The sequence below is a fragment of the Ranitomeya imitator genome, chromosome 6, assembly GCF_032444005.1.
Source record: "Ranitomeya imitator isolate aRanImi1 chromosome 6, aRanImi1.pri, whole genome shotgun sequence".
Classification (NCBI taxonomy): domain Eukaryota; kingdom Metazoa; phylum Chordata; class Amphibia; order Anura; family Dendrobatidae; genus Ranitomeya; species Ranitomeya imitator.
Window position 1 is genome coordinate 166,877,423 of NC_091287.1, and position 13,181 is coordinate 166,890,603.

Below are 13,181 nucleotides of genomic sequence, written 5' to 3' on the forward strand. Positions count from 1 at the left end.
GGGCAATAATGAACTGTGCAGGGCACTATATGGCAGCCATGGGGCAATAATGAACGTTGCAGGGCACTATATGGCAGCTATGGGGCAATAATGAACGGTGCAGGGCCCTATATGGCAGCTATGGGGCAATAATGAACGGTGCAGGGCACTATATGGCAGCTATGGGGCAATAATGAACGGTGCATGGCACTATATGGCAGCTATGGGGCAATAATGAACTGTGCAGAGCACTATATGGCACAGCTATGGGGCAACAATGAACGATGCAGAGCACTATATGGCACAGCTATGGGGCAATAATGAACTGTGCAGACCACTATATGGCACAGCTATGGGGCAACAATGAACGGTGCAGAGCACTATATGGCACAGCTATGGGGCAACAATGAACGGTGCAGAGCACTATATGGCACAGCTATGGGGCAATAATGAACGGCGCAGAGCACTATATGGTACAGCTATGGGGCAACAATGAACGGTGCAGAGCACTATATGGCGCAGCTATGGGACAATAATGAACGGCGCAGAGCACTATATGGCACAGCTATGGAGCAATAATGAACGGTGCAGAGCACTATATGGCACAGCTATGGGTCAATAATGAACGGTGCAGAGCACTATATGGCACATCTATGGGGCAATAATGAACGGTGCAGAGCACAATATGGCAGCTATGGGGCAATAATGAACGGCGCAGAGCACTATATGGCACAGCTATGGAGCAATAATGAACCGTGCAGAGCACTATATGGCTCATCTATGGGGCAATAATGAATGGTGCAGAGCACTATATGGCACAGCTATGGGGCAATAATGAACGGCGCAGAGCACTATATGGCACAGCTATGGAGCAATAATGAACGGTGCAGAGCACTATATGGCACAGCTATGGGGCAACAATGAACTGTGCAGAGCACCATATGGCACAGCGATGGGGCAATAATGAACGGCGCAGAGCACTATATGGCACAGCTATGGGGCAATAATGAACGGTGCAGAGCACTATATGGCACAGCTATGGGGCAATAATGAACGGCGCAGAGCACTATATGGCACAGCTATGGGGAAATAATGAACGGTGCAGAGCACTATATGGCACAGCTATGGGGCCATAATGAACGGTGCAGAGCACTATATGGCACAGCTATGGGGCCATAATGAACGGTATGGAGCATCTATTTTTATTTTTGAAATTCACCGGTAGCTGCTGCATTTTCCACCCTAGGCTTATACTCGAGTCAATAAGTTTTCCCAGTTTTTTTTGGCAAAATTAGGGGGGTCGGCTTATACTCGGGTCGGCTTACACTCGAGTATATACGGTATATCTTTGAAAAGTGCATAATATGTTATTTTATGATGACCCTTATAAGAGAATATCTTTTGTTAGGACAAACTCACAAATGTAATTTTCAAAAGATGAAATTCTTGGCCTATTCTAGCTCAGAATATGATAACAGACTGGAAATAACAAACCTCAAAGTGTTGGTCAATTAGCTCAAAGTAGTCTTGAAGTGGAATAGGTCCAGAAAAAGAACTTGTAAAGTCTTTAATGCCTTGCTTCAGGAAATACTCTTCAAAGCGCATGATGAGCTCTTTGGTAATTAGCCATAGGTCCTCAAACCTTTCACTCTGAATCCTGTATCGTTCTAAAGGGCAAGGACAGAAAGAACGATGCAAACATTAGTTTAAATTATCAGGGTAAAAAATGTAAACTCAATCTGAAAAACGTATTGTTTCCTTGTGTCTCAGGGCTTTGCTGCGGTGTTGAAGAGTGCCACATTTGGATTCTATAGTCAAAACAAGCTCAAAGAACCCCGTAAGTCTAATACTTAAGAAATCCAGGAAATAAAGGAGAGGTTTGTGGATGATTTCCGAGCTTGCTGATCAATGATGAGACGTAGATCCCAGATTGTCAAATAGATAGTGGTTTATTCTAAGCATTTCACAGTACAAAAGACTTTTTCATCAGGAAAGACCACTAGTCAGCCCTGCTCTGTGTAAGCACAAGCGATCAGAAGATCGCAGCTTCTAGTCTCCCATGGAGACTATTGAAGCAAGTAAAAAAAAATATTTTAAAAAAATAAAAAAATATATAAAAGTTCAAATCACCCCCCATTTGCCCCATTCAAAATAAAACAATGAAAAAAAAACACATATTTGGTATCGCCGCATTCAGAATTGCCTGATCTTCAATATATAAAAAGAATTAGTACGATCAGTAAACAACGTAACGAAAAAAAAGTCAAACAGCCAGAACATTGCATTAAAATGCACGCAAAAAATAAGCTCTCACCCAACACAGATCATGAAAAATGGTGATGCTATGGGTCGACTATTTTTTTTTAACCCCTTCACGACCTCCATCGAACTATTACTGTGGAGGTCGGGTCCCCTGCTTTGATGTGGGCTCCGGCGGTGAGCCCGCATCAAAGCCGGGACATGTCAGCTATTTTGAACAGCTAACATGTGCCCGCAATAGCGGCGGGTGAAATCACGATTCACCCGCCGCTATTAACTAGTTAAATGCCGCTGTCAAATGCTGACAGCGGCATTTAACCGGCGCTTCCGGCCAGAAATGCTCGCATCACCAACCCCGTCACATGATCGGGGGTCAGCGATGCGTCGGCATAGTAACCAGAGGTCTCCTTGAGACCTCTATGGTTACTGATGCCGGCTTGCTGTGAGTGCGGCGCTCATAGAAAGCCTGCAATTCAGCTACATAGCAGTGATCTGATGATCGCTGCTACGTAGCAGAGCCGATCGAGTTGTGCCAGCTTCTAGCCTCCCATGGAGGCTATTGAAGCATGGCAAAAGTAAAAAAAAGTTTAAAAAAATATGAAAAAAAAAAAAAAAAAATTAAAATTAAATCACCCCCCCTTTCGCCCCATTCAAAATAAAACAATAAAAAAATCAAACCTACACATATTTGGTATCGCCGCGTTCATAATCACCCGATCTATCAATAAAAAAAAAGGATTAACCTGATCGCTAAACGGGTAGCGAGAAAAAAATTCAGAATTACGTTTTTATAGTCGCTGCGACTTTGCATTAAAATGCAATAATGGGCGATCAAAAGAACGTATCTGCACCTAAATGGTATCACTAAAGACTCGGTACGCAAAAAATAGGCCCTCACCCGACCCGACGAAAAATGGAGACGCTACGGGTATCAGAAAATGGCACAATTTTTTTTTTAAACAAAGTTTGGAATTTTTTTACCACTTAGATAAAACGTAACCTAGACATATTTGGTGTCTATGAACTCGTCATGACCTGGAGAATCATAATGGCAGGTCTGTTTTAGCATTTAGTAAACCTAGCAAAAAAGCCAAACAAAAAAACACGCATAGGATTGCACTTTTTTGCAATTTCACTGCACTTGGAATTTTTTTCATGTTTTCTAGTACACGATATGCTAAAACCAATGATGTCGTTCAAAAATGCAACTTGTCCCGCAAACAAACAAGCCCTCACATGGCCATATTGACGGAAAAATAAAAAAGTTGTGGCTCTGGAAAGGAGGGGAGCGAAAAACGAGAACGCAAAAACGGAAAAGGGCAAGGTCTTGAAGGGGATAAAGAAACTTTATATTTTTTTCACTACTTAAATTAAAAAGAACCTACATAGGTTTGGTGTCTACAAACTCGTAATAGTACAATAAATGGTAAGCACAGCCCGAGGGTGGAGGTGCCAAAGAAGTAGGTGCCCAGACCTTAGGATATACTATAGGATATACTTGGCACACTCTCGTGGGTCTGATGCAATAGGGTGTTTATTATAATACATACAGTATCACAATGTTCACAAACGTTTCGGTCAACAAAGGACCTTCATTAGTGTGCTCTATAAAAAGCGAGAAAGGGTATATGGCACAGACCCTTAAGAGAGAATATTGCATCAAAAAACGTGGAATGAGCAGGAAATCCTGAAATAAGAGGGCTATATATAACCACATAATCAAGCCATAAGTGAGGCTGGAGAGAAGGAGACAGACGCGGTATCCGCCGCACTGCCATCAGACCTGACCGAAACGTTTGTGAACATTGTGATACTGTATGTATTATAATAAACACCCTATTGCATCAGACCCACGAGAGTGTGCCAAGTATATTCTATAGTATACAAACTCGTAATAACCTGGAGAATCATAATGGCTGGTCAGTTTTAGCATTTAGTGACCATGGTAAAATAGCAATACAAATGTTGAATAGAACTTTTTTTGCAATTTCACAGCACTTTAACTTTTTTCCCACTTTCCATTACGCTATATGGCAAAACCAACGGAGTTTTTCAAAAGTACAACTCGTCCCACAAAAAGCAAGCCCATAGCCATATTGACAGAAAAATACAAAAGATATGGCTCTGGGGAGTAGGGGGGCAGAAAATGGAAACTCAGAAATGGAAAACCCAAGGTGATGAAGGGGTTAAGGAGAAACGTGTAAATGTTTTGAAGTGGCCTAGTCAAAGCCCAGACCTTAATCCAGCTGAGAATCTGTGGTGAGACATGAAGATTTCTGTTCACCAGAGGAATCCATCTAACTTGAAGGAGCTGGAGCACTTTTGCCTTGAGGAATGGGCAAAAATCCCAGTGGGAAGATGTGGAAAGCTCAGAGACTTATCCAGAGTGATTGCAGCTGTAATTGCCACCCCTGCTCTACAAAAGTACTGACTTTAAGGGAGTGAATAGTTATGCACACTGAAGTTTTCAGTTATTTTGTCCTATTTGTTATTCCAGGTTTTGCGGTAGGAAAACTTGAAAAATGCCAAGGGGTGAATACTTTTGCAAGCCACTGTACATCAAGTGGAAAAGGTTCTTTACCATTCACACTTTAGGAAATGCAAGTTATAGGAAAAAGACATTTCACAATAGCTTTAGTGAGCTAGACAGGAGACATTGGGATTGCTTATAAAACAGATGTCGCTAAGTAAAAAGGATCCCAAGTATGAGAGCAATGCACTTTTACTGAACTTTCTGATTCCAGTGCACAATTGCTGTAACTAATACAATATATGCAGTATGTATATATATATATATATATATATATATATATATATATACACAGTGGGGCAAAAAAGTATTTAGTCAGTCAGCAATAGTGCAAGTTCCACCACTTAAAAAGATGAGAGGCGTCTGTAATTTACATCATAGGTAGACCTCAACTATGGGAGACAAACTGAGAAAAAAAATCCAGAAAATCACATTGTCTGTTTTTTTATCATTTTTTTTGCATATTATGGTGGAAAATAAGTATTTGGTCAGAAACAAACAATCAAGATTTCTGGCTCTCACAGACCTGTAACTTCTTCTTTAAGAGTCTCCTCTTTCCTCCACTCATTACCTGTAGTAATGGCACCTGTTTAAACTTGTTATCAGTATAAAAAGACACCTGTGCACACCCTCAAACAGTCTGACTCCAAACTCTACTATGGTGAAGACCAAAGAGCTGTCAAAGGACACCAGAAACAAAATTGTAGCCCTGCACCAGGCTGGGAAGACTGAATCTGCAATAGCCAACCAGCTTGGAGAGAAGAAATCAACAGTGGGAGCAATAATTAGAAAATGGAAGACATACAAGACCACTGATAATCTCCCTCGATCTGGGGCTCCATGCAAAATCCCACCCCTTGGGGTCAGAATGATCACAAGAACGGTGAGCAAAAATCCCAGAACCACGCGGGGGGACCTAGTGAATGAACTGCAGAGAGCTGGGACCAATGTAACAAGGCCTACCATAAGTAACACACTTCGCCACCATGGACTCAGATCCTGCAGTGCCAGACGTGTCCCACTGCTTAAGCCAGTACATGTCCGGGCCCGTCTGAAGTTTGCTAGAGAGCATTTGGATGATCCAGAGGAGTTTTGGGAGAATGTCCTATGGTCTGATGAAACCAAACTGGAACTGTTTGGTAGAAACACAACTTGTCGTGTTTGGAGGAAAAAGAATACTGAGTTGCATCCATCAAACACCATACCTACTGTAAAGCATGGTGGTGGAAACATCATGCTTTGGGGCTGTTTCTCTGCAAAGGGGCCAGGACGACTGATCCGGGTACATGAAAGAATGAATGGGGTCATGTATCGTGAGATTTTGAGCGCAAACCTCCTTCCATCAGCAAGGGCATTGAAGATGAAACGTGGCTGGGTCTTTCAACATGACAATGATCCAAAGCAAACCGCCAGGGCAATGAAGGAGTGGCTTCGTAAGAAGCATTTCAAGGTCCTGGAGTGGCCTAGCCAGTCTCCAGATCTCAACCCTATAGAAAACCTTTGGAGGGAGTTGAAAGTCCGTGTTGCCAAGCGAAAAGCCAAAAACATCACTGCTCTAGAGGAGATCTGCATGGAGGAATGGGCCAACATACATACCAACAACAGTGTGTGGCAACCTTGTGAAGAGTTACAGAAAACGTTTGACCTCTGTCATTGCCAACAAAGGATATATTACAAAGGATTGAGATGAAATTTTGTTTCTGACCAAATACTTATTTTCCACCATAATATGCAAATAAAATGTTAAAAAAAACAGACAATGTGATTTTCTGGATTTTTTTTCTCAGTTTGTCTCCCATAGTTGAGGTCTACCTATGATGTAAATTACAGACGCCTCTCATCTTTTTAAGTGGTGGAACTTGAACTATTGCTGACTGACTAAATACTTTTTTGCCCCACTGTATATATGTACTGAGGCATACAATGTGCCTGTGCTGGAAGGCTGAGCAGGTTGTGTGTCTGATTGAGCGATGCCACAGCCATTATTCAGACAGATGATGATGTTCCAAGTTAGGGGCAAGACCATGAGCAGGAGAGTTCAAATGATTGGCAGAAGAGACATGTGGCCATAAAATAGAACTCTACTCTCTTTTGATTGCGGGACCCTTTGGCAGAGTGGGAGTCAGAGTCAAAATTGAAAACAAAGTCTTATGGGATAGTTACTTCTATATCTTTTAAGCTGGCCACACAACCTCTTTGCACGTGCTTGCTCTTCCAAGACGGTATTTGGGCACACAAATATTTTGATTGAGGAATACTAGTCAATAATTATTTCAACATATAAAATATTCTGACTTTACGCTTTTGTTAAAATTTGCCTCACAACATCATTTATAGAACCTGGAAAAACATGTTGAATAGAACATTATTTCTTTAAATGTGTCTATGGAACCTGGTAAGATTTAATGTACAAGGATCCATCGTAGGTGTCATGGCTCATATAATACTTGAAGACATAATGGCAGTGTGAGTAGAGCTCTAATGAAATACTGATTGTTTCATTACACATTTATTATTCACAGTGATATATACATATATGGTAAGACAAATCTAGAGAAAAAGATGTCTTCACTTACGAGAAGTTTTAGAGGCAAGGAGTGTGACTTTTTGTCCAGCAAGTAATTGAAATCCTACAACGTTGACTTGGTCATCATCGCTACGTTCTACAAATTCTAAAAAGAGGTGTATGTTAAGAAAGTCATTATAGAAACAACAAGATTCGGAGTAGTTACGATACTGAATATTTACCAGGAAACAGGTTAACCAGATTAACAGGAGGTTTGTTCGTGTCAATTGTCAGTTTGTGATTTGCTGCTTTTGATGGTTGAACAGGTAAACAAACAATTCTTAATGGAAGTCGGAATTTACACTGAGAAACCCGAGAAACCCCTGTATAATGAGAATGAAAATGTCAGCAGGTATATTAGAGTGTAACAGGATACAGGATGAAAAAAATATGGCTGTTTTTTCCAAAAGCAGTTTAACATACAGTACTGTGCACAAGATTTTGGCAGATTTGGAAAAAATGCTGTAACGTAAGAAAGCTTTCCAAAATAGAAATGTATTAGTTTATTTTTGTATTTAACAAAATGGAAAATTAACAAATTAAAAATCTAAATCAGGTTAACATTTCAATATTTAGGGTGACCACACTTTGCCTTCGAAATAGCATCGATTCTTTTAGGGTTCACTTGCACACAGTTTTTAAGATAGTTCTTAATGACATTGGCTGTATGTTTAGGGTCATTGTACTGCTGCAGAATAATTTTGGAGCTATGTAGACACATCCTTGATGATATTACATGATGGATAAGTATCTAAATTCTGCAGGACAATAATCCCACATACATTGCCAATACTGTTAAGAACTGTCTCAAACGTGAACAAAAGCAAGGAGTGCTGGAAGTCATGTTATGGCTTCCACAGAGACCTGATCTCAATATCATCGAGTGTGTCTAGGTTTATAAGGCTAGAGAGAAGAATTTTTGAAAGCCTACATCCACAGAAGATCTGTGGTTAGTTATCCAAGGTAGGCAATAGATACTAGACGGCAGTTGGGCGAAAGATGCTTCGGCCGCTTGTTCAGCCTGCAGCTATCTCAATTGACACCGCAATACATTGGAGTGCTCACTTGGCCAAGCACTCATGTTCTCTATGAGAAAGCCACTGATTGACATGTCGGTAGGCAGCTTATATCATGGAGTACAATACGATCGGCTGTCCAAAATCAGACATGCAGGATCGATATCTCTCCTGACCATCAGTCAGCCGGCATCATTATAAACATTAGACAATCGACCAAACCCCTCGATATTGGCAGGTTCAGCTAACATTAATCTAAAGTGTGCGGGGGGGCCTTAAGACTTTTGGAACAACCTCCCTTCCAAAATCCTTCAACAACTGTGCACAAGTGTACCTAGAATAATTGATGTTTTCAAGGTAAAGAGTGGTCACACCAACTATTGATTTAATTTACGGTAATTTTCTCTTTTGTTCATTCTTTTTCCAATATGTTAACTGATAAAAAAAAACTACCGTAATAATATTTCTACTTTTAAAAGTGTTCTCTTCTTTTGCTGAATTTTTCCACAATTTTCTATGCAAAATGCCTTTTCAGAGTGGAAGAGGACTAGAACTCTAGTGCCACCCACTGGAATTAGCAATCCTGAAAGTTAATATCGACCCTTTAATGAGCCTTGAAATATGACTCAGGGTAAAAGCCACATAAGAATCTCAATTGGCAGACACGGTGTTTCGGGGTATCCACAATTGTCTAAAACTTTTGCACAGTATTTTATGTTCATAGTTTATTTGTTATATTGCAGCTGTGCCCCATTAATCTCGATGATATGGAGCTGCAATACAAGTTGTAACCCATTGAGAGGTGCGGTGCTGTTTCTAGAAACTGACATGTTTTGCTAATCCAGCACAAACCAATTAGAACAACTTTTTAAAGTGACTATCCGCAGGATAGGTTATAAATGTAAAATAAACTGGGGTTAGACTGCTGGGACCCCTCCAATAGACAGTGAGTGAAATAGGTTGTCCACTACTTTAGCATTGATAAACTATCCTTAGGATAGGTTATCAATGTCTGATCGGTCAGGGTCACACCTGACACCCCCGCTGATCAGCTGTTAGCAGTATCGACGGCAGCAGCCACAGCCGGAAGTACTCACAAAGCTGCTTCTTCTGGTAGTGTTTGCAGCTTGGTACTGCACATCTGCCTCCTTTTGATATGAATAGGAGGCGGATGTGCATTACCTGGCCTCGACTACTGTCAGAAGATGGCTAGCTCCACAAGTGTGTCCAGCCATCAGCTGCCACCGCCAACACCGATATCAGCTGATCAGCCTGAGTTGCAGGGTGCCGGACCCCAACAGATCAGACATTGATGACTTATCCCAGAGGTCTCAAACTGCATTCCTCAAGGGCTGCAAACAGGTCATGTTTTCAGGATTTCCTTGTATTGCACAGGCGATAATTTAATCACCTAAACACATAATGATTACAGCACCTTGTGCAATGCTAAGGAAATCTTGAAAACAAGTATGTTTTGCGGACCTCGAGGAATGCAGTTTGAGAGCCCTGACCTATTCTAGGGAGAGGTCATCAATGTTCAAGTACTGGACAACCTCTTGAAGTAGCGGTCCCGCACTACAGCTCCATTCTCACAAGGCATACGACAATTGTTCTTGCGCTTTGTGGGACTCCCAGCTGTCAGACATTCGTGGACAGGTGAAAAACGTTCTCCATATAAAACTTTATAAGACTGACCAAGGGCTCAACTGATATCGCATGCCCCATATATATGCTGCAACAGCGGCTCCTTACAAACTACGATTTACTATGGTTGAAAAGGAGGATAGAAACACGAGAGACTCACATAGAAATCAGCAATTGTCCCAATTGTCTTACAGCAATTATGCACGTATCACCCACCAAAAAGATAAAATGTAAGTCATGTGAAATCCCTTTACCATGTATTACAGCACAGAATCAGTAAGAACAGGAATGGATGCCATGATGTCAGAAAGCATGAAACCATAAAACATGTTCTTCTCATGTACAGCACCATGGAATCAATGGTGCTATAGAAATAAAAAATAATAATAATTTGTTTGGAGCTAGAATGGTTTTCACAAATTTCTTTTTACTGTACTTGAACTGCATAAATAAAGTGAACGGACTTGTACAGGTTATTAGAAATCTCATGACTTAACTGTATACTTTAGCTCTGTTCTCCATATAAATGTGAACAGTAAAGGGGTTTATTAGACCACATTCTACGTCACTAATTGCTAGCACAGCTCCACTTGTAATGTATATGTGGAGGGTTTTGCCAGGGTCACAGATTCAAAATTCCATCAACTGCATGGTAAATGGAAATTAGATTAGGCACTGGCTGAAACATGTATCTTGAGCTTGTGTGCCGTATACAGAAACCATATAGTGTCCAAATATAGCTCCGAGCTGTTCCTGAAAGGAACCCTGTGAAATTCACCAAATTATTCCTCTCTGTCAGATTTCATTCATGGCATCCAATCAATTTCCATAGGCATCTCAAGTTAATATTTATTAAAGACACCAATGGAAACAGACTTTATAGCCAAGTTTCCCACAGTTTAACTTAACTTAAAATATGCTTTTAATACCGAGCAGGCCAGAATATCTAACCATGTAACTCTGATCTTTGCAATGTGACTTCCCAGAGGTGCCAGCGGCTTGAAGTCATTTTTTAGATATTCTTATGATTAGAGGTCATTCAGACGTCAGTTTTCCGTGCATGAATACAATCTGTGTTGTGGGGCATTTTTCCGATAGTCTATGGAGTAGTTAACGTTTCTGATTTTTTTCTTCTGAATTGAGTGGTCCGCACTGAAGCACAGAGAGATATTGATGCAATTTTCGGATCAAGCTCGCTAATGCAAATTTATGTGCCCGTGAAAAAAATTGAACATCACTCTGATGCCAATTGTGCTATCTGATTTGAAGCTTGAGAAAACCTCCATCAGTTGTTTTTTTTATTCCATTTTGGGAAAAAATGATGAAACTCCGATAGTAAAACTTGACACTGACCCACCTCTGATGAACCTTGGACCTATTCTTGTGTAGAACAATTTCTGACATGTGAATGAGCCCAACAAAAGCTAGATAGGTTTTCTATGCCGAGATTGTGCCAGTCAGTCTATCAGGACTGCAGCGCCATGTTCTATGAGTAATTTGCTTAGAATACGGCTGCTTTTCACACTGTTACATAAGGAAATTAGTACTAATAAAGTGCTGACCTCCAAGCATGGTGTGATATTCCTGGTGTATTTATATTTATTTTTATTCCAAGATCTATTAATTAAAATGTACTTTCTTTGTGGGAAAACCCCTTTAAGGATGGGCGATATTCCATTTTTTTTATTTGCATTTTTTCGAAGAATTGTGGTGACCAAAAGCCATTTTGTTTGTCCCATTGTTTCAATGCTTTCTGTATTGGATATATTTTATTAGTCCGGGCAATTATGCAACTCCAAATATGTTAATATTTTTATTTTAAATTTTCAATGACAGCCAATGACGTTCGGCATGTGCTCAATGGGAGAGGAGTCCAAAGCTGCAGACTACTGAGGCAAGTTTAGGCTATGCCGGCTCCTCACAGAAGCATGAACAGCATATATTTTTTGCCTGTTGTTGAGTTGAAAAATGGCTCCTAGGACACGTTCACATTCCATCATGAAACGCTCTTCGTGGCATTGTCCACATGGTCTCCAGACCCATCTCTGGCTAGCACCACATCCAAGACAAAAGTGACTCAAGTATAAAGAGGATAGACTCCCATGGCAGCCTCCATTGCCATCCTGCTCTGCACCATGATAGCGTTGTCTGACACCTTAGGTTTGGTGTGTGACTTCTAATTTCACTCACAGTACAAAATAGATTGCTACATGCAAATTTTCAAATCATGTGGGCAACGCCATAATAACGATTCCATAATTTTTCCTCAGAATTGAGTGATTCCATCATTTTTCCCCTATGCTTGGTTAAAAAAAAGTAACCATTACTGACTACCAACATTTCTTGTTCTTGATTTCTTTTAGTGTTTCTTAAAGCCAGAAAGTTGCCATTTGAAATGACTTTAGTTTTGTGCCATGTCTGTCATCTGCTTTTTTTCTACAAAATTAAACAACTGAATGAACATCCTCCAAGGCCGGTGATTCCATCATTTTTGCCAGGGGTTGTACATATGTATATATTCATACATACATACGTAATAGGTCTTTTACAAAACAAAACTTATTAGTCCAGTGCTTTTCAGAACTGTTCACTTCCAGCACCTCCCTGCCACATTCTCTTTTGACATACAGGCCCATTACATAGATAAAAGTCCTATCTCTAGTTAATGTGATGACCATTTGTTACGAATGATTAAAAGCTCGATGTTGACAATACCCATTAACCAAATTACCTGCCACATTATAATTATTGGTTGCTATTGTTGGGAATTTATAATGAAATTTTGTGGTCATAGGAGGACATTCCCACCACTATCCCTGCCTTAGGTGTCAATCAATGGATACAAATCTGTGTTGCATCATTTTGTTCTCCTTTGTACCTTGAATGCTACAGACAGGCATCTGTGGGTCAGAACGCTTTGCTCTAACACATAAAGCAACATTTTGATCTGAGTCACGGTAGCCAGCAGCATTCATTGGAAGGTCTTTCATCTTATCTTCAGACTTTTCTAAGGTCAGTACAGAGATGAGGGCTCCATTCAAATGACAAAATCAAAGATTCCTTGAGAATTGGGTACATTGCTTAACGCCTTCATAGGTCCAGCATTACTGACTACCGACTTTAAGATTTAGGCACGGGCTAGAGTTTATTTTAAATACCTGAAATGAACCTAAAATTAGGTTTAAAT

The 13,181-nt window shown here is 40.4% G+C and overlaps 1 protein-coding gene across 4 annotated transcripts in view; it reads right to left on the reverse strand.

The window, feature by feature from the left end:
• The window catches only part of BBS9 (Bardet-Biedl syndrome 9), a 521,564-nt gene that overhangs the window by 253,172 nt on the left and 255,211 nt on the right, over positions 1–13,181 (reverse strand). For all 4 annotated transcript variants that reach the window (XM_069730272.1, XM_069730271.1, XM_069730270.1 and 1 more), the window contains 3 exons: positions 7,517–7,657; positions 7,345–7,440; positions 1,474–1,646 (listed from right to left, as the gene is read on the reverse strand). In XM_069730272.1, coding sequence (XP_069586373.1) covers positions 1,474–1,646; positions 7,345–7,440; positions 7,517–7,657 — 410 coding nt within the window. The remainder of the gene's footprint in view (positions 1–1,473; positions 1,647–7,344; positions 7,441–7,516; positions 7,658–13,181) is intronic.